The sequence below is a fragment of the Lingula anatina genome, chromosome 6 (genome assembly GCF_051362555.1).
Source record: "Lingula anatina isolate TDL-2025a chromosome 6, LinAna3.0, whole genome shotgun sequence".
Classification (NCBI taxonomy): domain Eukaryota; kingdom Metazoa; phylum Brachiopoda; class Lingulata; order Lingulida; family Lingulidae; genus Lingula; species Lingula anatina.
Genome location: NC_141772.1, coordinates 22,893,720 through 22,921,339, shown reverse-complemented (window position 1 = coordinate 22,921,339; position 27,620 = coordinate 22,893,720). Strand labels below are relative to the sequence as shown.

The 27,620-nt window shown below is 38.1% G+C and overlaps 1 protein-coding gene and 1 long non-coding RNA gene across 5 annotated transcripts in view; one reads left to right on the top strand and one right to left on the bottom strand.

Moving 5' to 3' along the window:
- LOC106163365 (E3 ubiquitin-protein ligase PDZRN3) overlaps window positions 1–27,620 on the top strand; it is a 152,378-nt gene that overhangs the window by 104,981 nt on the left and 19,777 nt on the right. For 2 of the 4 annotated variants that reach the window (XM_087015656.1, XM_087015659.1), the window contains one exon: window positions 15,962–16,242. In XM_087015656.1, the coding sequence (XP_086871782.1) occupies window positions 15,962–16,242 (281 nt within the window). Of the gene's footprint in view, window positions 1–4,446; window positions 4,671–15,182; window positions 15,525–15,961; window positions 16,243–27,620 lie in introns of those variants that run through there. The other 2 variants (XM_087015657.1, XM_087015658.1) reach the window with 2 other exon arrangements.
- LOC147761383 (uncharacterized) lies at window positions 4,592–7,414 on the bottom strand. The gene is made up of 3 exons (XR_015335124.1): window positions 7,095–7,414; window positions 6,598–6,922; window positions 4,592–4,729 (listed from the first exon to the last, which is right to left on the bottom strand). It is a non-coding gene; the product is annotated as an uncharacterized LOC147761383 (long non-coding RNA).

Below are 27,620 nucleotides of genomic sequence, written 5' to 3'. Positions count from 1 at the left end.
TAGGAATTCAATCACACGAACTGTATTTCCCGGAGATTGTTAAATAAGTTAGAGCACACTTCATTTGCTGTGTCTGGGAAATCTTTAGAAGCAATCTGACGAATTGCCAGGTGAGTAAGGCCAGGATATCAATGGTATATAAATTCAGGAGAAATTTGATCATGGTCTTCTGATCTGCTATGGTGTGTGATAAGAATATGATTGACGTGATTGACAGTGTAACATTGACAGTATTGAGGAGTGACAGGCAGTAAGTATATAGTTGTGAACATTTGGAGGGGCACTTTAGGGGCAGATCCAGAGATGTTTTCTGACAGTCTTCCAAATTATCTTTGTTGATCCATTCTCCATTTTTGACCATCTTCCGACAGGAAAAATTAGACGCTCGTCAATTTTAACTTAAAAATTTTGACCATCTTCCAGAAGACCCAGAAGACAGCCTCTGTCTGCCCCTGCTTTATGATGTAATCTCAGGTAGATATCTGTACTCTATCTAAGACATGGCCAGAGGTGTTGGACAGTGTTTTGGCTGTGATATGATGTTATGTAGCAGTGACCACCACTTGACCACTATGTGGGTGGCTGTTGGTCCAGGGTTTGTTATTTTGTGGTTTGTCCAAAAAGGAATGTCCACAATGGCTTTACATGGCTATGGTGTATTATGGGTATATATATATTGTGTAAGGAGAAGAGGTATTGAGTCAGAGATTATCTTTATCTACAAATATGACATTTCAATTAATATTTTTCTCAGATATTTTAACATGTCTTATTTTCATCCTGAAAGCTCTTAGGTGGGCCTATTTGATGAAAGAGGTTTGTCTTTACTTAAAATTCTACTTCGATTGAAATAAAATGAAAGCTTTCTTAATATGGTAAGGCAGTGTGAAACAAGTATTTATTTACTAATGACATAAGTTGTCACTTCCTTATCAGACTTGTGAGACTGCTGCCGTAATAATGGTTCTATAATTATAGCTAACTGACAATGGTTGGTTTAATATTGGAGACACGCTGGCTGACCTTGTGGATGGGGCAGTACTGTCAGCTGGTTGAGGTGTGCGAATGTGTGTGTGTGTGTGTGTGTGTGTGTGTGTGTGTGTGTGTGTGTGTGTGTTTGTATGTGTGTGTATGAGAGATAAAGAGGGAAAGACAGCAATTTCAAAAGGGGTTTCTTTTTTTGAAAAAAATGGACCTTTTACAATGAAACTTAGATCAAATTTTGTCCAGAATGGACCTTTTCCTGACAAAAAAAGGTGGTTCCTTCGAAACCTCCCCCCCCCCAAACCCCCCTGGCTACAGGCCTAAAAGAGGATCTAAACAAATATGATATATACAACATGAGAGGAAGTAAGACAAAAAAGGCAGTTATGTATTGGAAAGGCCTCAGGTCATGTAATATCATAAATTAGCCATTAAACTTAACTGTCCACCCAGTGTCTAGAACACCTGACACTGGCCACAATACAGTGATAATTGTTCTATAATTACTGCTAATGAGCTGGGCTGGGGTGACCAGAGGAGCCAAGAGGATCCGTGTCCACCTTAGCCTGGGGCTGTGACTGATGGTCTGCCACATGCAATATGCCTCACGACTCCTCAGACAATACCAGTGACTGGGAGAGAGAGGAGGAAATATTTGGAGGACACACACACACACATACACACACCAGAGAGAGAGAGAGAACGAACAGAGGTGAAAGCTGAATAAGATGGAAGAATGGTGAAAAAAAAAGCATAAATGAAAAATGAAAGAATGAGATGAATAGGAACCAAGAAATTAGTTATAACCTGAATAATTATGTAGCATAGGGACCATGTCCAAGAAAAAGTTCTTTAAATATATTCAACACAGATGTCAAAACAGATGTCGGTATATATTTTTGTGGTCTTTAATGGAAAAACTCCAGAAGCTATGACAGTGTCTACTTATTGTTCCACTCTCTCCACACTGTGGACCCTAGCTAGGTGCACACAGGTGTTTGTCCAAGAATTAAAACTCAGAAATCCGTTAATTAAGCCACCGGTCCCAGTGTTTTGTGGTTGTGATCTTCCTGAGCCGGGTGCAGTGTTAATGGAGAAGTATTGACACGCTGTCCATTTCTCCATTTTACTACTTCCCCTCCGTGTTTTTTTAAGTCGAATAAAAAAAGCAGTATTTGTTCCCTTGAAGTAGGAGTAAAGAGTATAGGAAGCCCTTTGTTGTTTGGGAAAAGAAGAATTGGTCTCAAAAATTATAGGGGTGTATTTATTTAATGTTAAAGGAAAATGTGAAGGCGAACTTTTGTTTTCTGATTTTTTTTTCTTTTTGAATTTATGTAATAAAAAAATTGCATTGTCTGTATGAAAGAAAAACTTATTTCTTTGACACATGGCAAATATAGTGCTATTGTAGCATCGTATCAAATACGTAAACAAGAATAATCCATTTAAATGCAAAAATATGAATTAAATAATTAAAATCTGGATGGATGTTTACTTGCAAAACATCCCAAAATATGATTCTGCCCGATGCAAGGTATTACAATAGAAGGTGAACGGTCCATGACCCATTAACTCAACCATAACAGCCACTAACAATGGCTTAACACAGCAATGGATGACCACCATGCTAATATTGATAAATATTTCTAGTCAGTTGAGGTAAATAAGGAACAACTGGCTGATTAGTTCGGAATTTTTTCTTTGTTTGCCTCACGCGTGTCTGCAAAAGAGCACTTGGGCTAAGTGAAAAGAGAGACATTGGCCGTAGTCACATCACGAAAACAAACCTTGAGATTGGTTTGGGTCCAGAATCAATTACCTTTTTGTTGTATACAGTGCAAGAGATGATGATTGCAATAAATAACTGGATCCACAGCATGTAGACAAGCAACCAACGCTGGTATTTTTGTAGAGCTAATTCTTGCAAAGCTGTATCTATTGTTTCCTGTGAGTTTTTTTTAACCCTATTCAGGACCAAAAGACAATCTGCAGTGTGAATTGTTCCGTAGTTCACATGTTTTCTGGTCACCCCCAATCATAACCAGGAGCTATGTGTGAAATATTTTCAACCTGGGATTATTCTTTAGCTGGCTGATGTTTTGGCAAATAGTTGACATTTAATCTTTTCACGCCTCACCTCAGGCGCAAAGATTACGCCATTATTGTTTGCTTAAACATTCCACGCCCATAATTGGTGTTATTTGGTCAATACAGCAGGTTCATTGACCAGTTCATTTGGTCAGCGATCTGTAACAGTGACAGTGGCACAATACAATTTGCAACAATGTATCACAATGTATCTAGACCTCCTACTGACATACCGTGGCTAATGCAGTGTTAATACGGGCCTGGAATTCCAGCTGAGGGACGGGTTAAACGGTTACCTACTAGTAGCTTTTACACAAGGTATCGGCATAACTTTTGGACAATTCTTACATGAATTGATGCTTGCATGAACAGTGAGGTTTATATTCTTGTGGTATTTGGTCTAAAGTTGCTCAGATTCGTAAAAAACTGTTTTGGGAAAAAAATTGCCACGAGGCATGTCCATTCTTATTTTGAGATTCATCAATCAGGGTTTTGAGTAGGAAAGTACTCGACCCTCGGAATAAAAAAATCTAATTACTCGAAGACATTCTCCTCCCTAATCCTAGACATATTCCATTGAAGTATAACATGGATGAGAAGATTGGATTTGTTCAGTAACTGGTGTAGTATTGGTCTTCTGTTGTGTTCAATACCAATCAATCTTAGTTAAAATGGAGTTTAAAGGTAACCGAGACAATCCAGTTCGTTTCACTTTTAGTTCCATCGGAAACTTGTGTTCCTCTACTCCATTAGTGGCAGATAAGGGGAAGATTGAATAAACGGAAAAATGATTCAAATCCATGGCTTTTTGTCCTTAAAATGCAACAAAAATGAAATAATGAGAGACGTGTCTTATGAAGGTTTTTCCTCTAACAGCTGCTACAGTTGTAGTATTGATTGCAAGATGTAAGAGATAGCCACTTAACACACACACAAAGAGAGCTCTAAGCGGTTTTTGCTTTTTACATTTCAATTCACGATTAGTAAAACTTTCTGTTTGTCAACATTGGAGAATTCTGTAAATAGAAACCACAACTGGTCCGTGATTCAAAGTGTCAACACTGGAAGTAGTTAGGTGGCCCAATATGCCGCAGTAGCTGTTCTGAATAAAAAAAAGGGTGTAATGTGTTGATAATAATAATAACTAATGCCCCAACATTGGCATCTAACTTGATAAGGTATAGATTTGTCAGGCTGCATCGATAACTATCTTTTCAGCCCAGCTGAGGAAAAACGTTAATTAATGTTCAATTAATTCGCTTGCCAGCTGTACCTGAATAGACGCTATTGTTTGCTTGCACTATTTGGTGGAAAAACAAAACAACTCGGGGAGTCTTTGAAAGGCTAGGCTACTTTATTGATCAGTAACCGACAGAGTATGTGACAAAGATACCATTCGTCCAATCTCGTCCAGGTTTGTCGAGGAGAGCGTTTTAGTCATGCATATGTTTGTGGATTAACACTGCGGTGAAACAATAAGTGTTTAAGCGGGGAATGACGGATGTATCATGGGGGAAGTCATGTACCAGTGGCTGGATCCTTTTAATGTTTTAGAACAACAGCGTACGCCAGAGTTTTGGTGTTATGACAGCCTCAAGGTGAGTGATGTTGTCACTGGATTGGTATCAGCTTACTGATCAGGTGTACTTTGGCTGGTCTGTTTGCATGGAAATAAAGTATAAAATTTTTGTATACTTATGGAAAGATTAAAAAACCTGTTCTGTAAGTAATTAATTGTGCGATTCCTGGATAGGAACTTTGCCAGCGAATTGTGTGCTTGTCTACCGTTTCAAATGTCTGTAAACAAATTGATTGTGTGTTGCACTAATAATGAGTATACAAGGGGATATTAAATGATTATAATGATTTCGCTGCTTTTGATACTGGTGTTATTTTTAATTAATAATAATATACCATTTAAATTAGACACTTAGGTTCTTTGGGAGAAAATAAACTGCAAAAGCAAATTTTTCAAAGTGGAAAAAAACAAAAGTAAAAAAAAATTAATTAATAAATGGAAGAAATCATGTTATATGCTTAGGCCTGGATCAATTTTTTAACCTATGCAGCTAAATTTAAGTCCAACATGGTGATATCATCTATATATGTATATTTGCTTTAGAACAGCATATAGTCCACCCGGTGAACTCACTCACAAAATAGACCAAATTTACCAGCAAATAAATTCATTTGCAGACAGTTTCAATCAGTGTTATTGGTCTCTGAAGCCTTGTCACAAGTTTATTAACAACTATTCAGGATATTTGGACAGCGATAAAGTTATCATGGACCCTTTGTCTTCAGCCGCTGTTACACTTCAACTTATCGCCATCGTCTCCACTAAGGAGAACAAACTCTTTTAAGAGTCGTCTGGCCTTATTGATTTTTATTATGAAAGTTTTGTCATCCATTTTCTCCTCGGATAGAATTGAAAAGTCTCAGCACAAGATTAGTAGACAGAAGATAGGGAAAATGACTTTCCATGAAAAAAAGTTCTGATAATTGTGTTCCGATTGAGCCCTCTTACGAGAAAGTTGGCTGTTAATAGAATCAATATGGTGCCGATGAATAGGACGACTGGTTTATTTAGTTCTGCTGCACAATTCAATAAAGGGATTTCCAAAGTGCGATACTTGCTGGATGAAAATCAATCAGGGGAAAATTTGATTTGAGCAACTGTTTATGTTAGCCATGTATGTTAGTAATAGATGACGGCTAAAAGATTAGGCACTTGCCATTGAATTCCAAGGCTGTTCCCTATAAAACCTTCCCTAATGTAATGATGTCTCCTATAACGTATCATTATTTTTGAAATGATTAAATGCCATTGAATCAGTCCTGCCTGAAAGAATGAACATAAAACGTCTGATGGCACTCGCCATATTGTGTCGCCTACAGGGGTTCTCTGGTTAATGTAGTAGAAAATTTTCTTACAGAAAACTTTGGACGTCGGTTCTAAAATTAGTCACATATTATCACACCATCGTTAGTGGAATCAATTATCATGTTCGTATGATGGGGAGTTATTTCTGGGTGTAAATGAAATGGAGAAGAGAACACATTCAACAGTGTTGCTGATGTAATAAGCTACGGACCCACATGGTGGTCATAGTAATAATACAAAAGTTGTGAACGGAATATTACACGTATGACACACGGCAAGACCTAAGAGAACGAAGAAGATTCATGGAAAAGATGGCAGTGTGCACAGTAAGTTGGAAGTCATCAGATCATAAAAAATATTTTGAAGAAAATAAGGATAAGGGTATAATTTTTTTTGATAAGCATTTTAATCTATTAGAAGTTTATCAACAATAAATGTGCAACTGAAAACTATTTTTAAAAAAGGCAAAAAAAGAAGCGCACATAATAGTTCTTTTTTTCTTTTATATTATGTTTGGATGGGATTGTTTAGCGTCACCATTACTGCCATTTACTTGACTGTCCACAGTAATGCCGACCTTGAAGGCATGTTGGAATTTTTGCGGAAACTTCTCTTTGTATCGATCAGCTGATTTGGCATACCTTGCGTGTTCCTTGGTTAGATACGGGGTCGTTCACTCTTGTCACTCCTTTACAGTCGCGTGCACTGCCCTTCGTCACTGATTACCTGGGGACTCACCTGTGAAAACAGCGCATTTTAACATTGGCTAATGTTTAGAGTCACCTGTGTTTGCTGGGTATTTAACGGGACAAAAGATCGCCCCCGGGGAGAAAAAGCAGCCTCAGGGCTTCAGGTCAGGTGGCAAAGTCCCTGGGTAGTGCACAAAAAAAGGACTGATGTCACGTTGTCACAGTCAGGAGCCCCGTGACATCCGATGACATTGGTACATCTGTGTTTACTTTCTTGCTGAAATAGAAACTGTCATAGTAAAAACCCTGATTCTTATCTTAAAACACATTTACCAACTTCATCTTGCCTTTTGGTTTGTTTTGACTGAAAATGATATCAATTAAAAGCTATATCAACATCTTAATCTTTTTCAAAGTGAATAGTTATCTGCTCAGATTTTGTTACTAACCTGAGTGCAGAAATGTTTGATTTTCTCACCAAAATGTTCTGTCAAGATGTGGATCAGTGATGGTTATCAGATCATATATTGACATGTTCGCCCGGCAACATGTCAATGTTTTGTTGATTTTGTGGATAGGACCAGATGTCGTGCACTCTAGAAAGGTTAGCCATTGTTATTCAATCACGCATTGGGGAGATGAGCGCATTTTTTAACACGTGCACCATGCGAACCTGGTTGAACACGCTACATACCACGTGAGGTAATGTCCTCGGATAGAATTAGGGGCACGAATAATAACTATAACTGTTCAAACTTGTTTATTTATTTTCAGCTGCATACTTTTCCCTCCTAGTTCCTATTTTTCTCCCTGAATTGCACTCGATGACTACATGTACTTAATGTTATTAAGATAAATTTGGCAACTTTTTGGACCTGTGACGTAAATGGAAGAGCCCTGGACCTGCGGGCGTTATTGTGTCTCTCTGGCTTAGGCTACACGCTTCAACGGTTGCTATCTTTTCTGTTAATCTGCACCTCTTTTGGCATTTTTTTGGAGAATTACAGTCTAATAATAGGGTTTTCTATTCTGCCTGCACAGAGTTCACAGGTGAAACACACTGAGGTGACTCCCTCTTACTTGTGTCGTTTTATGTCAACATCCACCACAATGGTTTTACTACTCTAAGGGAGTAGAAGTGTTTTTCTGCTTCATCTAGATGACTTTTAGCCAGAAAAGGTGTTTGTTATTTTTTTTGAAGTCCTGGTAAGGACTACTGGACTGTTACGGAGTGACGGGCAAAAGCACCGTTGTCAGGTTACAGTTTGTAGACTGTTGTTTTGATTCTCTCTCTCTTCTCTCTCTCTCTCTCTCTCTCTCTCTCTCTCTCTCTCTCTCTCTCTCTCTCTTGGAGATAAAAAACAAAGATACGAATTCTCTCTCTTCCTCCCTGCCTTATCCTCATGTTGCTCATATCACTTGGTATTGTTTGGTAAGATTGTAGATCAATACGCACTTCCATCGCCATTAAGCCTGTAAAAAGGCATAATTGTTTTAATTATTGACAGACGACAGAAAAAGCAATGAGTGGAGTGAAGTGTTAAATTTTTAATGAAACTGGTTCTCCCCTTCTTAATAGAGAAATTAATGAGATGGCAGCCAGAAAAGAGAGGATGTGAGGGTTCAGTGAACTCGCTGTGCTCCCAGTGACACCGAGATCCACAACTGGTTTTGTCTTTTAGTGATTTTTGAAACTAAAGGAAATTAATAAGCAGAGTCCGTGTAAAAGAACACTGGGCATTGTTTTTTCTGTTTGACTCAAGATATTAGTTTTAATCATTGGTGTTTGTGGAGTGAAATAGGATATCTTTTAATTCAGCGGACAGTATTTGGAGATGGCAGGGTGAATGCTTGATAGTTGTTTCTTTGTTTGAATCTGGAATGGTTTCTCACATTGGCCAGTTGTCTTCATGAATTCTGACATCTCGAAAGGAGAATGGAGAACTTATTTATAATATATATAACATAAGATTTACCTGCAGAAATTTTAGTCAAACATTCCCACAAGTCGCGTATGATATTTTGCATATATATGTAGATCAATTACTTTAAAATATTACAGTTTTAATTTAAAATATTTGGCATTCTATAGCCTATAAATACATTAGTGAAATAGGGACAATATTGTCCTATTAATTGAAGCTAAGAGATTATCACCAGTCCGTAAGCTAAGGTAAATGCCATGTTATACTGTGGATTACTGTAGGCATTGTAATAATAATTAATAATCCAATGTATCATACTTCAGGACGGAATCCAAACATTGGCTATTGCAACAGCTTGCGGTCTTTTTCACCATTTATTATGATATTTAAAAGAAAGCAAAATATCAGATAAAAAATTCATAGAAATTAAGAATGCAACATGTGACAAGGAATCTGTTATTTACCACCTCCATTGAGTAAAGGTAGACTGGAAATAAAACACATTAGAAAGTCAATAAACAAACAAATGGAGAAATAAATGAGCAAACAAGCGAACAAATGAGTTATGTGTGGCAAATAAAAAGGACTGCTGTAGTTGGCAACTAAGTGAACAGTTTATTGGCAGATACTGTATGGAGAGAGAGAGCGAGAGAGAGAGAGAGAGAGGGGGGGATATGAATGTGCTAATCTACGTCAGCAATCTTCCCAGTTTTTCTTTTGTTATACAAGCAAATCATGTAAAAATATTGCAGAGCTTTGTAATCAGGAATCAGGAAAAGGAGACAGGTGTGTTCTCTTCCTGAATGTAGCCTGAGAAGTCTCTTTGATCCAGTAATCCAGGAAAAGACATCACCTGCTCCCACTGTCAATACTCCTGGAGGTACATTGTTCAGAGATCACTTCTATTGTTTAAAGATCTCTTCTCAGTGCATTTCAGATAACACAATTTCAAGGGGATGAAGAGGGCGGGCGGGTGATGAAACTGTTTTCAGAAGATCTGGAATGATCTGTGGGTTATTTGAGGCATACTGATTCCATATTTTTTAAAAGAAGATACAAACCTCTTCAGGTGGGATCTAGTGAAAAGGGCTGTTTTCCTCAACAAAAATGTGAAACTAGCCATTGATGACAACACAGCCAACAACATGTCTTTCCTAGATTCAGGATTTGTAGCCATGACAAACTTAGTGTAAAAATCATGTCATGGCAGGAAAAGAAATAAGTTATTCTTTGAAAATTGTCATCTTATTATAACACATTTCCCTGCATCCCCATTTAAACTTTTTAAAAATTATATATTTTTTTCATAATTTTGAATTTTTTTTAATCACGGACCATCTCAATCATAAATGAATACTGAAAAAAAAACAAAAAAAAAAAAAAAACAAGCAGATGAACACTTCTCCATTATACTCTTATCATCAGTACTTGTCACGTTGCCATTCAAAACACGGAGATTACTTATGACAGCTGATCCTGTGTCATCATCACATCGCCAGTAATTGTCTGCTATATTTCCTTACCACCTGGTGAGATTACATCATCAAGTCATTTTTTGTGACAATTCCAAGATTTTAAAGCAGACAGGCATGATATGTGAGATTAATTTCTAAAAAACATTTTACCTCATCATCCAATCTCCTTACATTTGATTGAGTTTGTATAGTTTCTCATGTCGCATTAGAGGCGAAGAATGAAAGGTTGCATGTTGATATGTCGTGTTTTTAGCGCAGCAATCAATCTTGGGATTCTGTAATAGATGGGGGTTCACCAGTGAAATGAGACATCAACAGCAGTTTGCTAGAACTACAGTAGCACTCTTTTATTTGATGCAAATTGATATGTATGAACTTGTGAAGGTATTCTTTTTGCTATGTTGGGAAAAGAAGCTTATGGTTTCTCACACATAGGAGCTCACACATGATGCCATTTGATTGAGTACATTGTCTAGCAAGGGGCAATTTTTGTTTCAATTGATAAATCTATCAAATAAGTGGATAATTATAAGGGATATCTACTTAAAAGTTCAATTATTGCATCAATTAATGATGAAATACTCACAGTGATGTCATTTGAGGTTTAATGCCGTGCCCAATATTTGCATTTATTTGATAAGTGGAGTTGAAGTACTTGGGTTCAATTTTCTTTGTGCATTATGTTTAACTGAAGTGATCCTCACAGCGTTAGGCCTATAGCCACTTCATCTCTCTTTCTCTTTCTCTCTCTCTCTCTCTCTCTCGTGCTGCAGCCCATGTCCATATACATGCACAAATTAGAACACATTACACATGCACATGTAGACATGTATGCCCCCCCCCCCCCCCCACACACACACACACGCTCACCATCTCCTTCAATCACTCTGATCATAACAACCTGTACTGCATATATTTGATATTAATGAATAATTTGCACTGTTATGTCATCCCTGTCCACTTGGTGGGGAGGAAATCAATGCTGGAGAGGTAAGAACAGAAGACAAACCACCTGACACCTGGCCCTGTAGCATTCGTGAGGTGGATTCCTGGATGACAAGACTGTTGTAATCCATACAGTACATTCGTTATGTGAATTCTCATATTTATGGACAGAATTCTGCATTGGATTTCTGCTTAGAAAGTGGGCGTTTTTTGGAGGAGGTGTTTGTGTCTTGTGTTTTGCCATCAGTAGAGTTGTCATCAGTGAAAAAATGCTCATCACCTTGGATATATATGTATTTAAGTGGAAATCGAACGCAATTTTGTGATTTTTCAACTGGAGTTGATAACAAGGAAACATTGTGAAATAATTCAGCACTGCTAATCCTGTGTTTTCTGGAAATTGTTGTTGGAATTGTTATGAATGCAATTAAAAGAGGTTTCAATAAGAAAGAGGTAAGTGCATGAGGATAAGATTAAATCTCATGATAAGAGTATAAAGGAATAAGGATTTTATGTGTATAAAATATTTTTTTATTAATTATGATTATAAAGATGCTCACACAAATGCCAGACCAGCGGATAGGATAGCTCCATGAAAAATGATAATCTGGCTATTTTTATGCCAAATCTTTTTGGGTATGAAATTGTAAAAAAAAAATATGAAGGTGTCTTTGTCCAGATCTACCCAGTCACGGTAGTGCAGTCACCTGTGATCACGACCTTTGACCCGACCTTTGATCTGTCATAGGAAAAAAATCACCCAAAAACTCCCAACGAAGTTGTTTTTGTATCTTGACCATTGCCAGAGGGCATAAACTAGAAAATCTCGCTGGTGGACTCCTTTCACTGCCTTAAGGTCTCAATTTTCCCCTTGATTGTCACCATTTAATACCCCCCCACCTGGCTGCCTACTCATCTTGCTGGTGGCTTTATTTACCTACACCTATTTTGCTGTTCATTTCCTAAAGAAATCCAAGAGCCGTGAAACAGATGAATGTTTCTCAGCCGAGATGCTACCCGAGATAGGAGGACATTTCTTTCTCCGGCAATTCTCGGGGGCAGAAAGGTGACACTTCTTTCTTTTTTGGTCTTTTTCTGGTTCTGTTTTTCATTGCAGTCTTTTTCCTCAGCTCATTGTTTCTTAGAAATTGCACATCATTATTTAATTGTTTATATTGATTAGGAACTTCTCTATGCAGCCTCTGTGTTGCAAAGTAGGGGGTTGGCTTTATGCAGCATAACAATCCGTTGCATTTGTTTGTTTCTCCTCAAGTTTTTGACTTCATAGTCGGGAGTATCAATTGTTGCCAAATTATGTATTATGGTTATTATTTGTGTACCTGTATTATTGCTGTAATGAATGTGTTTGGATGAATGCATTATTATCTTTGTTCAAACAAATGTGGCTTTATGTAGAGTAAGGTCAGGCTCTTAGATGTAAAAAGACCTAGGTAAGCTGAATATGTTGCCTCACATTACAGCAGGGACAGGTGTGCAGGGATTTCAATAATAACAGTCAAATTTTTATGTTGGGTATTTCTCAGCAGAATGTCACATTCTTCTCCCTTATACAAAAAGTTTAGAAAAAAAAGCAAAAGGGTTTTGCTTGTATGGATTTTTTTTAAAAAAAATATTACAGTAAAGGTTATTGAACACAACAAGAAAAAAATTTGTAACAAAATGTCTTAAGCTTTGTGTTAGGTTTTTGATAATACTAGAGTAACTATATTGATAGAAGATGTGTGTAACATGCTGCATTTAGTAAAAAATATACAAGGATAAAAAATATGTCACATGCAAATATAAAGCAGTCATGGATCAGCAGCTATTGGTTTCTCACCATTTCATCTGTGCTCACTCCAGTGGAAATACAAACAGTAAGAGAGCAGCCTCTGCCATTATGGGAAGTCAGTGATATGGAGATCTACTTACTCTAGTGTGTAGGCGGAGGGTTTTGTTAAAGTGAAGAATTCAGTAGCTGGTCCTGTTTATATGTCCCAATTTAAAGTGTGATCTTTGACATGGAGGAAGCAGCCAGGCTTCTGGTGTTACACAGCTAATGTTGTGTAATGCCTGTGTTCATTTTCAGTATCAGTAGACAAAACAAGGGAATTTTTTATAGGCTAGGGTAGAAATAGCTGTAATAGTTTAAAGTACAGTTAATCTTTTCTTGTTATAAAATCAGCAGCAGTGTGTTAGGGAAACGCAAACAACGTGATGAGATTCTAATCAGGAAGTTTTCACAGGTAACAGTTAACTGCCTGCAGATTGCACTTAAAGAGAAGACGCCACAAAAACCAGGAAAAATCTAACAGTTGAATTAATTAAGCTGTTTTTAACGCCCCCACCCCCACCTGCCCTCCCGCTTCCTCAGCCACACCCCCTTCTTTCAGGCCTCCTCATAATTACAGAAATCTAAGAGCTCCCTCCATTGTAGTATATCTCACCACCCTGTGAAGCATATTGGAACTTGGAGATAACAGTAGAGAGAGGCTGACACACCTTGCTATTGGAACAGCAGGGTGCACAGACCAGGGCCATTGTGTCATGTCTTTGATGTTTCTCCCCCTCTCTCCTCTTATTAGAAAGTTGATAAAGTAGAGAGATAAGAGCTCAGGAACATAATGGGCTAACTGAGAGAGCTGGGGGACCTGTTGAGGCCTGGGCCACTTAATGTAGGCATTAATTGTAAACTCATACATGCATGCACACACACACACACACAAACACACACACACATTAAGGCTCTGTTCAGACAAGACTGAATTCAATCCAATCTGATCCATATTACACAAACAGCAACTATGTAACTATGATGATCTTAGAATGCTGCACACTGAATGCTACAATTATACAAATATATGGACAGCAATTTATGGATTCTTGCTTTGCACCAACAGCTTGATTATAATACAATGATTGCTGTTATCTCTTTATCCAAGTCTGATGCAGTCCTTCAAAATTAAGTATGACCACAGCCCAAGATGCATATTAATTTGTGAAATGTTATGGTTAGTTGTGCTGTCATTGTACCTTTTATGTGAAGGTGTTTATCAGTAAAGAATCTGAATCTTCATAAAATGTAAACAGTTGGTCAGTAACTTGTACTGTCCATGGGATAGAAAAGACCCTAGAGATGGTCAGTTTGTGTGTGTGCTGGACTGGACACTGCCCAGTGGTGATAAGGGGACAGTTGTTTTCCTGGAGAGATAAGGAAAGCTGTCTCTGTTTAGATGGTTGTTGTTGGACCGTGCGTGATGGATGAGTTAACAGCTCTTGGTATGTGAAGTGAGAGGTTGGGGAGTTTATACATAGCTAGTGAGAGGTTTTACACCACTTCTGTCCATTTAGCTTTTTTGGACATCAAAGGAAAGAAATTGGGAGATTGGACCTTTTGTCTATTGTTTATAAAGATACGCCATATAGTTCTCAAGTCTTAACCCTTAAATTTTCACATTATCCAGTCCCATGTTCAAACCAGAAAAAGAAAGGCAAGGGAAGACTACTTATTATATGTTGTTTAATTGCTATAATTAACAGTAACCCTTTATTAAACATGTAAATTACCCGAAAAATTTGAACACAAAATATTCAACTTTTTATTATACATAATTATATATTATATGATACTGTTTTCAAAATATTTTCTTTTTCTTTTAAATATATTTAATTGTACATCTGTTGCTATTGTTAACCATTGTATTCGACTGTGCTAATATAGAAATAATAGCAATAATGATTATTTTAAAGAAAATATGCAGTCAGCACATTCGCGTTATATTGTCTTTTCTTTAAATCCTCAAACAAAGCAAACCCACAACCCCACAAACTTGTTAAGTCTCAAATTTTCCCATTATCTCTCCACTTCAACAACGCATCAAAGGCTGAAAAAGGAAACAGCCGGCATTGTGCTATTCACCAAGCACCTCCAAAATAAACTCAAACAATACCAGAAAAATTTAGCGCAGTAGGATAAAATTTTTTAAGCCTACTGTTTTCCCAAAGGATTTTCCACACATTAAGTAATAGCAGTGTTGACTATGTCCTCTTTGATGTCCACTGAGCCCTCCTGGTCCTGGCCTCTAATCTCACCTTTCCTGTACCCCCATTGGCTAACCATTAAGCTGGTGTTAACCACTCAGAGGGCCCCATCAGCGGCCTGAATACCTCAATGTTGTGTGAGGGTCCCCATCACATTACACACATGAGTACACCGGGCTGTTTACTCTCTCTGGCTATTGTGGTGCAGCAGTGGAGGATTTTAACACTAGTGTCAATACAGCTGGTCTTCAGTTGAAACCCAGGCATTGAAGAGAGAGCACACTCTGTCATACGCATATATACATATTGGTGTACACACACTGCTCTACTGGTATGCACGTGTGGTTACTGATTTGAGGAAGGAGGATTTCTATGTCTGACTAGACTTTTACACTTAAAGGAGATTTTTTTATTGAAAGGAGGATATAAACAGACTAGCAGAATGGCTAAGACGAGATTTAAGAGGAAAATGAAGAGTTTACTGAAATGCATTGTAAGCATGATGATGTTATGTTGCTTCAGGGGGTTCATTGTGTTATCTTTATTGTTGGCGTTATAGGTTAGGATGCAGCTTGTGTTTCATGATGGTAATGACTTCACTTAGTAGTGTACAGGTTACAGGCTTATGAATTGGATGGCAGACCACAATTGTTGAAGTACTTTTTACATTATACAATTCAATGCGCAGTGGGATCTTTTTTTTTTTTTTTTTTTTTTTTTTTTTGTATGATGTAAGATTCTTTTTTCTCTTAGAAAAGGCTACTTCAAGGACATACCTTTGGTGGAAGGATACAGGCAGCCCATGTTTTTCAGTGACTAAGTGGTTGGGGCTGCTCTTCATTTGACTGTATATCCCAGCCCTGACACATGGTTTAATATTATAACATAACAGCACAAATTAATGGCTATTTTTATTTTGTGTCTTTCTAGGTAAATGGACAGGACTTGTCCAAGGCGTCGCACGAAGAAGCTGTGGAGGCATTTCATGGTGCCCAGGAGCCGATCATAGTGGAGGTTCTAAGGAGAGTGAACAAAAACAGTAACAACATCAGTAACAGTAGCAGTAACAGCAGCCAGATGAGGAATAGGTCGCCCACGCTCGTGTCTGTTGGCACGCAGACAGATGTTGATGGGTCTGATACCAGCAGTTACTATGGTTCATGTAGGCCGCCTACACCACCACCAAATCTCTTGGACTTTCAGCGATATGGGTGAGTAGGACTTGTTTTCTGACCAAAAAATGCTATAAGAAAATAACTGTGGTATTTAAATCTCAGTTTATGAAATATCAAAGCAGAAGAGTAGCAGGTGCCTTAACTTGAGCAAGTATGAAAGATAACCCATTATGCCAGTTCCTATCCACTTATCAACAGAGCAACAGCAAACATAATGTTATTATAATGGTCCCAATTTATAAAATATCATTGCTTAAGTATTGGGCGTACTACTTTTTTGTCAAACTACGTACGTAAGCCAGAGGGTGGTTTTTTATTTTGCCCCCATTAATTTGAAATATACAAAATGAAATGTACATAGATGAAAGAAAACGGGGTCAGGTAATCGACAAATAACAACATCTATTCAGGTTAAATAATGGTGTTTTTGAAAACGATACGATGAGATGGCGGATAAGATAGCTTTGTTGTATTTTCATGGCATAAGTGTAACAGTCCTAGTAAGTGTTCAGCTGCAAGGAGACTCAATCTCATGGGAAAGTTCTCTGGTGTTTGGATGTTTTCCACACTGTGTCATATGGATGAGAGGTCTCTACATTGTACAGTGTGGTTTAAAGTTTTCCACACTGATCCACACACAGTCTTTTCACATGGTACCAAGTGGGCTAGGCCCAGCAGTTTTCTTCCTATCCAACCAGCCCCATTCCTCCGCATATTAATTAACTCTACTCTGGCTCAGTAATGAGACATATGACATTACACATGAACATTTAGATTCCATAAATTAATACAGGTGCCCTGATTGAGGATGATGTCATACCTCAGGAATATTTTTCACGACTGCTCCAGACTCTTTGACTTCAGGTTACAGCAACATTTAAATTTATGAAGTTAATTAAGTCCTGAGAGAGTGCTGTAATTCGCCTCTCAGAGACTGTCTAGGTGAACTGTGTGAAATTTAAGGATTAAAGCCAGAGATTTGGAACAGTTTCACTCAGGGTAGTTCAGAACTGATCTTGGCATGAAATGGAAAGAAGGTGAAGACATTGATATGGAAGAGTTACACTATAGGGGAAAAAGTTCATGAGATGGGCAGAAATCAAAGAAAAAATCCCATTTTGGATGACAATACTGGGAATGAAATCAGAGAAAAGATGATGCACAGAACTCACCTTCCAGTGCAGGAAGGGTGTAAATAAATAAATCACCAAATATTGGACAAGACGATGACGTCTGCTTCTGCTCTCAATTACCTTCTATACCTAGAGGCCGGGTTACGGAGTGTGAGAAAACAGAAACAGTTCTTTTCATGGATGACACATAGGGTGGGGATTCACAGTGATAAAATTTGATTTTCATCTTCACCTGAACATCATCAGAACTTGAATGCTTTCTTCCTGGTTGACTGGGTAATCTAAAACAAGTCCAGAGTTGATCAAAATGAAGACCAAACGGCCAGGATTGAATCACCAATTTCCAAAATCAAGGGTAACACCTTTTGTATTCAAGGTAGTTACAATGTACATAAACAAGCTTAATTCGGGGCTCTTAAAACAAAAGATTGGCTCATTCTCATCTTTTACGCCATTTAGCAGGTGAGCGACCCCAATGTTCCAGTTGGCAGGTTTTGGAGAATCGGAAAACGGGGTACTGCATTGTTTTCTTTGGGGGTTCCACCATCTCTATTTTCGGAGTTGCTTCGTTCATAAGTTTTGTTAGGCAACCGGGGATAAATGGAGAAAAAGGTCCAAGAAAAATAAATATGATCTGTATTTTGAGGACAGTTTTGTGTTGATGGGGTTGATAAGGCATATGTTATGAGAGGGCCAACCTACGCTCTGAACCCGAGGAAGGGGAATTGTTGGATTGTTTGGTTGTTAAACACATACCATTATTGGCAGTGTTGTTGTTTTCGTTTGCATCATTGTGACCAATCAATGACAGCCGTGACTGAAGTTGACGGTAAACAAGTATTTTACGTTTTGGGGACTTAGGAAACACCTGTTACTCAGAGAAAGAATTCAACCCGTAACAAAACCAGCCATGATTCCTTTGACGGATCTCCAGGCTATTACGTCTAGCGTTTTATGACAATATCCCCATGGCCTTGGGCAAGGAGTTATTTTCGGAGGAATGATCTTATCAGGCTTGGTGATATTCGGCCAAGACACACAAACAGGTGGTATTGTCCATTTGTTAAATAAGCACGAGGACAATGGTGTCAACCCTCGGAAGTTGCCTTAGATGTTTACCACTTCACAGGTGCATGGAGTTGCCTGCCTCTAGAGTTGGTGCTCTTGTTCAGCAGTGAATGATCCTTGTTTTCTTGTTTTCTTCTAACATTATACCGGCATTGATACTTCCCGAGTTGTTTACTGCTTGGCAGGTGCATGAAGTTATCTTTGTATGGTAGTCAATGATCCTGATTGTCTCCTCGTATTATATTTGTCATGATCCTGCAGGTCTCAATGCCTTCATCGGGCCATCTAGATCAACAGCCATTCAGGACGGGACAATATGCACATTAAATAGAAGCTGTCAACATTTTGCGCCCAGTACAAATACTTTTTGACTCGTCTCGTGTTCAATGGGTTATAAAAGCTGTGACATTTCACCGAGGTGGGATGATTTCGTTAGCAGCTTCATTGCATCCGAACTGATGCCCTGCCCTCCATTACGGCCCACGTGTGCCCAGATGCCTAAATCGCCTTAACACTTGGCTAAATCGAGTCACAAACAGAATTACTTGTTATCCTGGCATACCACTGATGCCTTTTTTTGTCACTTCATTTAACTTAACCCGGGTGATCTTTTTATAAAGGTAGTCCGAGGTATCTGGGGTACTGTAGGGGCTAGGGTGAGGATACATACACAACCTGGCATAAGTCCAGTAGAATTACATAATTCTGCTGATTTTTACTCCTTGTTGATTCTGCTTATATAATTAAATATATAGTAGTGGATCTTTAGGTAGTGTTTCTCTTGTCAGGTTTGATATTTTGATGCATATTTTGGCACCCTAATTACCAGGATAAATAGCCATCATACAGGGTGGACAGTTGAAAGGTGATGACAAATCATAATAAGGTTCTTAACCCTAATATAAAAAAGTTGACATCGCCCATATGGTCTTGTCATGATTATTTCGTCTTATCCCAGCAGGGGGCTGAAGATGGCAATAAAGATAATTTCTAGCGGTATCAATAAGTAACATTAAGGTACAGCTATCCCTTATAACTAGCCTTCTTTCCCTGTGGGGGGCTACCTGGTTTCTGTTAATAAAGCCACTTCAGGTGTCTGGCCTGTAGTGGTGGTATTGCCCATATGTGATAGTTTTGGCCTTAACTAGCCTCTCTGCCAGGCAGGGGAGGTCTGTCATGTATTGGTGGATGTTAATGCTCCTAATTAATTGGGATATCATTGGGCTATCAATAACTCTGATACAGGATATGATTGTGAAGTGTTGACACCTCCATATGCCACTGTGAGTGGTGGAATTATAACATACCACCAGGGGGCAGGGTTAGGCTGAGCAGACGATCAGAGCTGAAAATGAATATCTAAGTTGATTAATTTGACCTAATGAATTGGAAAAAGTTTCTTGGTTTACCCCTTAATTTGTCATAAGTTAAGTTCTGGACTTGTATATGGCTGATTTTGATGAGAAATCAATAGATCTTCAGGACTTCAATGTCACAAATGCCCCCTTTCCCCTGATTGTTGTTATTTGCCAGTGCCATATGGCCTTGTTGTCTTTATTTACAGGGTTTCCCCCTCTTCACGGGTACTTCAGCTACCTTGTTGAGATGGTTCTCTCACCTAATTCCCCTGACTGAAAATTTTACCAAACTGAGGTGTATTCAAAGGGGGCCTTATGTCTTTGATTCTTTGTTTACCATACTTAGGCCTCTTCAAGTACTTCAAAGAGGCACTCTTGTAGCTCTCTGAATATCCCTGTGTTCCTCAAAAATGGCCATATGTTAGTTCATTAGAAGTATAATGCATGTGATTCTTGTGGATTGCTGAAGGATTGACCTGTTTATGTAGTTTTACAGACATGATAAGGCTCCTTTTGTCACTTAATGAATTTCTGTGTCCTGCGTCAAAATGTCCCATATGTCGGTGATTAAGATTGTAAGGGATGATTCTTTTGGATTGTTGAGGAATTTCCCCCATAAGGCTGTGTTGAAGAGGTCTTAAGGATTGTATTGTGTTTTAATGGCCTTAAATATCAAAGTAAAGCACCCTCTGTGCTTCAAAAATTCACCTGATAAAATTGAACAGATGGGACATGGAGAGAGTGACCGCAAAACAAACTTAACCTCTAAAACCACGCTGAATTGAAAGTATAAAATTGCACTGAGATTATAAAGCATTTTTCAAAGAACACACACAATTTGATCATTTCTTGGCTGGTACTTTGAAATAAGCCCAGGTCACTTGAAACAGGTGTTTTTGTTACTGGTGTGAAAGTAAATACCATTTGGATAAACCAAACAACTTTTTGTCTGTTTTCTGCATGTAGCACAAACATCGAGTCCATTTTGTTGTCTACTTTATTGCCATAGTAACAATAAAACAACTACTCATGTGTATTATTTTACCAAGTCCCAAAGTTAAAACTGTGATTCGGAATCATGAAATGGATACTTGATCTATGTGAAATGTTATTACACAGCTTTTGAACAAAAGAAGCCTGTTATTTTGTTAATAACTACGGATATAAATTCCATCATGTCCTGTCAATTGCCCCTTGGCAGCACATACGGCAACACATACGTGTTCATGTTATTGTTGGCCGTAAAATTATGCATTTTCTAAGCATTATGTGAGGTATGAAATAGAGCCCTAGATATCAAAATAACAGCCAGACTGTCATTTAAAGACTTGAAGGTTATTTTAGGTGATAGAAACCTTCACTGAACAAGCAACATGCTGTATTTAAAGTTCGGGTACAAATCTAAACATTGGACATTACAATAGGTATGAAAATAAGCCAACATTGATGAGAAGAAAGGCGTATGTTTTGGTCAGATTACATAGGAAAGAGTCATGACCTTTTAGGTAAACTTAAAACTATAACTACTGGCTGATATAAATTTTGTTGGAAGAAAATCTGAATGGTAAAAGTGATGGAAAATTGTATATAGAATTGGAGAAAAAATGTCAAGACATGTTATATAATAAAGGCAATATACTGTAGCTGGGGAGCTAAAACAGAAGGCCAAGTCAGCTAAGCCTGTGGAGTCCTCATGTTTTTGAAGAAGACATCCAACTATGACTGGAGAAATAAAGTGATATCCTAGAAGAGGAGAGAGATGTGGTCTTGACTGCCAGTTCCTGTACACCTGCCTTCTTACTGTTCCAATATCCACTGGAGGGCCCTTGTCTACAGCACAGGGCCACTAACATGTATGATATATGATGGTTATGTGAGGAATCTGTGTTAAAACAAACTCAGTGTCCCTGTGAAAATTGAAGAAAAAAATGAGGGTGTTTTGTTGTCAAAGAAAGCTGAATGCTTTAGACAAAGGCATCTGTGGGCTCAGTTATGTTTAAGCCTTGAGATATTGATATATCATTTTGAAGTGGATATTATTGCTACCCTTTCTGTTAATTGTCTCTCTTTTAGGGTGTTGATTATGTAGAGTAGGTCTGGGTTGGTGGAAGGATGAAGTGGTTTTTTAATGTTATTGTAAAAATACCACATCTATGCTACTTATGTGACCAATGTCTTCTGCCAGAGGCATCAAATAGACACAGGTGGTTGATGTCCTCTCTCTGTCTCTTCCTCCCCCCCCCCTCTACCTTTCTCCTCCCCTTCCTACCTCTCTTCCTGTTCTTCTTTTCTGTTGCCACCTCATTTTGCTCATGCCACCTAATTTTCTTCTTCCTGTACTACCCTCCTACTTCTTCCCCAGGTGTATGAAGAGAGGGAGGGAGGGAGGGAGAGAGAGAGAGAGAGAGAAAGGAAGGAGAGAGAGGAGGGGGAGGGAGGGAGAGAGAGAGAGAGGAAAAGAAAAAATAGTTATCAAAACAGACCCATTAACCCTTAAAACAATGCTGTTTCAATTAGCAGAACACACACAGCTGGGCAGGGTGTCCAGATAACAGTACACACTATCCCGTGGTATCTCTCAACACAGAGGGAAGCCTGCAACATTGTCAACACATCTCTCCAGTTTGAACACAGGAGGGGAAGATCAGATTTTATCTCTTTATTTCATCAAAGCATTTCAACTGCACTTTCCCACGTGTGATTGCAGATAAGGATGACCACATCACCTAGCAAAAAACCTCCTTCCGCGCCCCCCACTGGTGACATCTTTGTCTAACCATGGCCCTAGGACTGTTAACCATTTAAGCATCCCACCCTGTAATTTTCTTAGCAAATAGCTTCCTTTAGAGTAAGTAATTGATGTTTGTTTTAACAAAAACCTGCAAATCATCATTACACAACCATGGTCCGCCTTGTAATCTTCTATTTTCTCAGTGTTTTCCGCCCTTTCAGTTTCCATAAGACACTTACCCAGATCTTCCCTGTGTTGTGCTGTACTTCAATGACATAATGAATGGGATCCAGGTATTTGATGATTTGCCTTTAACTAGAATGGTAACAAAGAGGAAGGACTGAATTCTATGCTGAAGCCAGAAATAATAGTTGCACACATGCATGAAAGAAATAGAGAGTTTCCCTGTGCTGAAGATGAGAGAGGTTGCCTTCAGGCACTAGAGAGCAAGGGGATGAAAATTTCAGTGAAATTTAAAAAATGAAAAGGAAGCAGGGGAAATGCAGCTTTATTCCTTGTTTTTTGTCTTTACATCCAATTGCATTCAAATTAAATTGCTATTTTCTGAATAAAACTCAACCAGTCCGAATTAAGTGAGCCAGAATTTATCTTCAGTCCACAAAGAGATTTTTTTGTAGCATCAATTAAGTTTAATGTTGTGTCCAAAGGGTCAATGCCATTGGTCAGTGCCATGGTCAGTTCACATCTCTGGACATGCCTAGACAATCTGATTGATAATCTGTGCTCTTTGATGTAAGGATTAATAGATAATTACATCTTGGTTGCCTTGTAATTAAAAGTCGACCGAGAGAGACACATCCACAGGTATGATATTAACCTGTCTGGAGACGAAGTAAGATAACAGTTTTTATGAGAAACTGACATGAAAAGTATTGATTTGATGTTTGTGGAGGGGTCAGGATTTTATAAGCGAGGGCTGTACAGTGTTTTGTAGCTATTTGCTCTTTAAGGTTAAGATTATTCTTGTCTTTACTGCCCTTATCCTTATCAATTGAAAAGTCATAAAAACATTTTTCACACTGAGGTGAAGATTACTTATAGCTCTATTTGACTTACTCGATTGATTCTGAAGTCATAACCAGGGCAAATGCCATGTAGCCTCAGTGTTCTTCAGGACATGATAGGGGCATTTCGAAGTCAAGAAAAAGAGAAAGTGAGTAAGGAAAGAAATGCGATCTTATTACAACTTTTCTTTCTTCATGATTTTCAAAGCACCGTCTCACCTTAGAACACCCGTTTCATTTCAGTGCTTTTTGCTACGCTTGAGTTCACAACAATTTAAGTGAACAACCGGGAGAGGATAATACCTTCGCAGTACAATAGAATACGTACCGCTCCACTTCTAAGGTCAACACAGGCAAACATCAAAGTAACTCTAGTAGATAGGTAGCAATTTACTTTGTAATTAAACAAACAAAAATCACATGGAATTGGCCTTTGATATCAGAATCATAACAACAACAACCTGTTGATAACTGTGGAAATTACACGACGGAACCTTTTACCTGTGCAAATGAGAAATTGGATTTTGTGGCTGAGGAACAAAGCAAATCCTAGCACTGTTTGTTGTCCACTTGTTTGGTCCGAGTCTGGTCAGGAGGCACGTTTGTCCTCAGTGAATAATTCAGAATTGTTTGGTCAAATTTCTTTCTGATTTGTTGATATTATAGTGCTGGATTTGTAGCCCCTGGCAAGTGCTTGAGGTGATAGAGTACCACAAGCCAGCTGAGTACAGCTGTTTCTTTGTATATCTGTATAATACTTTTATGAGATTTTCTGATGAGGACATTCATATGCACTCTGTTCAGAAAACAAAAATTAGAAAAAAGAATTCAGTGAGAGAGATCTTAATGCTTTCTATATCTTGCTTATAATTTATACAGAAAAAGTCATGTGCAAAGGAATCTTTTAGTAAGAGAGTTTTATTTATAAGCAACTCAGTAAGGTTTAGTATGGTTTTACTAGATGAACTTAACAAGAATATACATCTCCAGATTTCACTGAAGTTGATATTTACAGGATGTTGTCATATAAACAGTAATAGTCCAATGTTTGAAATAGAGAAAAAGATTTTCATTATGTTCAATCTACAGCTCTCCACCAAGTTGCAGATCATATCTATCTATGCCCGGGCAAACCACAGGCCCACCCCATCCATGTAGGTCTTATACCTTTACATCCTTAATTATAATTACCTGGTCCAGTTCCTCCTTTGAAGGTCGTCCCTAGTATCTGTGTCTCCGGTTATGTAAAATAATACCTGCTCTACCTGAGTAAAGAGGACCCTGGAGGCCCTCCCAACATCTCCAGGGGTGTATTAGGACATATTAGCGTCATTTAGGGGTACTTTGACATATGGGAATCAGGGGGTTTGAAGGAAGTTTGTGGAACAGGAACCTGGCCATTAGTAGAGACTGGCTGACTGGAGTAGAGTGTACATTGGGGATGGAGGATGTGTATGTTGGGGGGGGGGGGGGGGGGCTTATAATTGGGTTTATATAGAAACTGTGGACTGTTTTCAGTACCTAAGCTTTAACTGCTCTTAACTGTCCTGAACATTCCTAGACATCATAATTAGAAGTAGTACAAAATAACTACTGCAAATACATTTTAGGTGTGAGGCGCAATGCCAGTAATATAGCAGCTAAAGCAGAACTAGGTAGATTCCCAATTACACATGACATAATGGGTCATGCTACATCCTACTGGCAAAGATTATCTGAAATGCCAAAGCAGCGCTTGGCAAAAACAATGTATGAATATGAAACAAAACAGGATACACAGGTAAAAAATTGGTCAAGCGAAATCAAATACATTACTCAAAATCTAATGAAAACACAGACTAATACCCCCTCGAAAGCAGAAGTAAAAAAAGCACTGGAAAGTCATTATACCCTTTTGTTTCTCAAAGAAATAGAGCGAGAAAACAGCATACTACGTACATATCGATTATTTAAAACAAATTATGAAAGGGAAGCGTACACAACAGCACCTATACCAAAACATGAAATGCAAAATTTGGCAAAATTTAGAACAGGGGCACATGACTTAGAAATCCAAAGAGGCAGATACCGAAAACCAAAATCAATACCCCCTGAAGAAAGGATCTGCAAGTTATGCTCAGACAAAGTGGAAAACGAAATACACTTTCTTTTAAAATGCCCCTTACTCACCAAACACAGGGAGATCCTAAAACCAGATCCTACACAAACCCCAGAGGGTCAGTTCAAATGCATAATGCAGTCAAACGATTTACATGTTATAAAGAATGTGGCCCACTATATCACAATGTGTAATAAGGAAAGAAAAAATATTCTCAACCAACCACCACCTAGTCAACCAAAGTAACGAGCGTATACTGCAATTGTAAAATCTGATCACAGTTATTGTATAAACAATATTGTAATTTACTATTGTAATTTTAGTTATATGATTATATTATGTATACTGTTAGGTCATAGTCATTGTAAAAAATGTACTTGAACCGCAATAAATAATAAATAATAATAATAATAATAAAAATAAATTTTTATTGTTGCCCAGTCAAGTCCTCTTCACTGAGGGGTTGAACTGCAGACATATTAGCAGGCAATAAACTACTAAGTACTTGGCCTGCTGAAGTGATCAGGCTGTCTATACTTCAGAAGGAGAGGAAAATAATGAAATTATTTTGAAATTCAACTCTTTACATTTTTTGATATTGTAGATGAGTGTTTCATAGTTAAATCCAAATGCAGTTTATTAATTACATAATATTAGGTACAAAAAGATTAGCTCTGTCAAAAAAAATATGGAAAAAATGAGTGGTATTTTTTCTCAACATCTTGTCCAATATCTGATCCACTGGAAACATGTCAGCCCTGATGTACATTGTTCTGCAGACGACACCTTGCATGAGCAGGTGAAATGATGGTCATCTCTGCCCTGTGAAGCTTGGCCAGAGAGGCTTCTGTGATGTAACCAAATCTTGTCATTGCCCTCGTGCCTTTGTCATTAGTCTCTTGCAGAAGACATTAGCGTGTCTGTGTGCGCAGTCAGATGATGATTAGGCTTGTCTTGTATTGTCAGATAATGATGAGGCTTGTCTTGTATGGTGTAGACACACACAGTTGACATATGTTCATGCTGAAGTTGGTGCCACATTTCTGACACACTTGGTCGCATCTGTATCGGGATAGTTGTTCCCTTTACCATACTATTCTTGTTGTACTTCTAACATACTTGTTTGGATATATGCTTGGCTGACATGATCATATCACAAGTCTGAACATTTTTCACCAGTCACTCAAGTTTTTAAAAAGTATTTTGGTGCCACATCTCTGTCATAATAACAAGTGTGAAGATTCTATTTAGGCACCTCCCTCCCACCCCCACCCCTATGATTTTGTAACTGAAAAAGTTAAACCTGTAGTACCATCAGCTTACTTCAGCACCATATATAGCCTGATGGTGTTCAAAGAAGACTGGGAGTGTTTCCATACTGTAATGGGATTATGTCTTTGGTTTTGCTTAAATTTTTACAGGAATCCTAATATTCCGAAGGCTATTTTCTTTTTCGTGAAGTTTAAGATGTTTAAGGAAGTACCCATTAAGAAGAATTCATAAAGAGTGGACAATGAAGCTTATTATGTGTATTTTTTGCAAGACAATCTTTCTGAAACTTGCAGCTATTTATTCACGGAAATGGTGTGTGGGTCAAAATGTTTGTATATTGCAATACAATGCAGGTCATGACTGGGCCATACCTCTAGAAGAAACTTGATTGCTAGAAAACCATGCTAATTTTCTTGTCTTTCTCAGTATTTCGTGGTCCTCGATCCATTTTGTTAAGTACTGTCCATTCCTTAGATCGAAGGATAATAAGCAATCAGCAAGACTTCATTTCTTTATTTCATTATTGTACATTTTGGCAAGAGCTGCCTTCCTTTCCTCTGAGGATGTTATTTCGTGGAAATAAAGTTTAAGTTGTCACAATATCTAGATTTAATAAGGAGAGGTATTAGCAGCCAACAAAGCTAATTTACAGATTTCATTTGCGCAGTGTTTCAGGAGCTCTTTCAACGTTCCCTTGGGTTGTTTTTACTTGGGCAAAAAACCCAACAG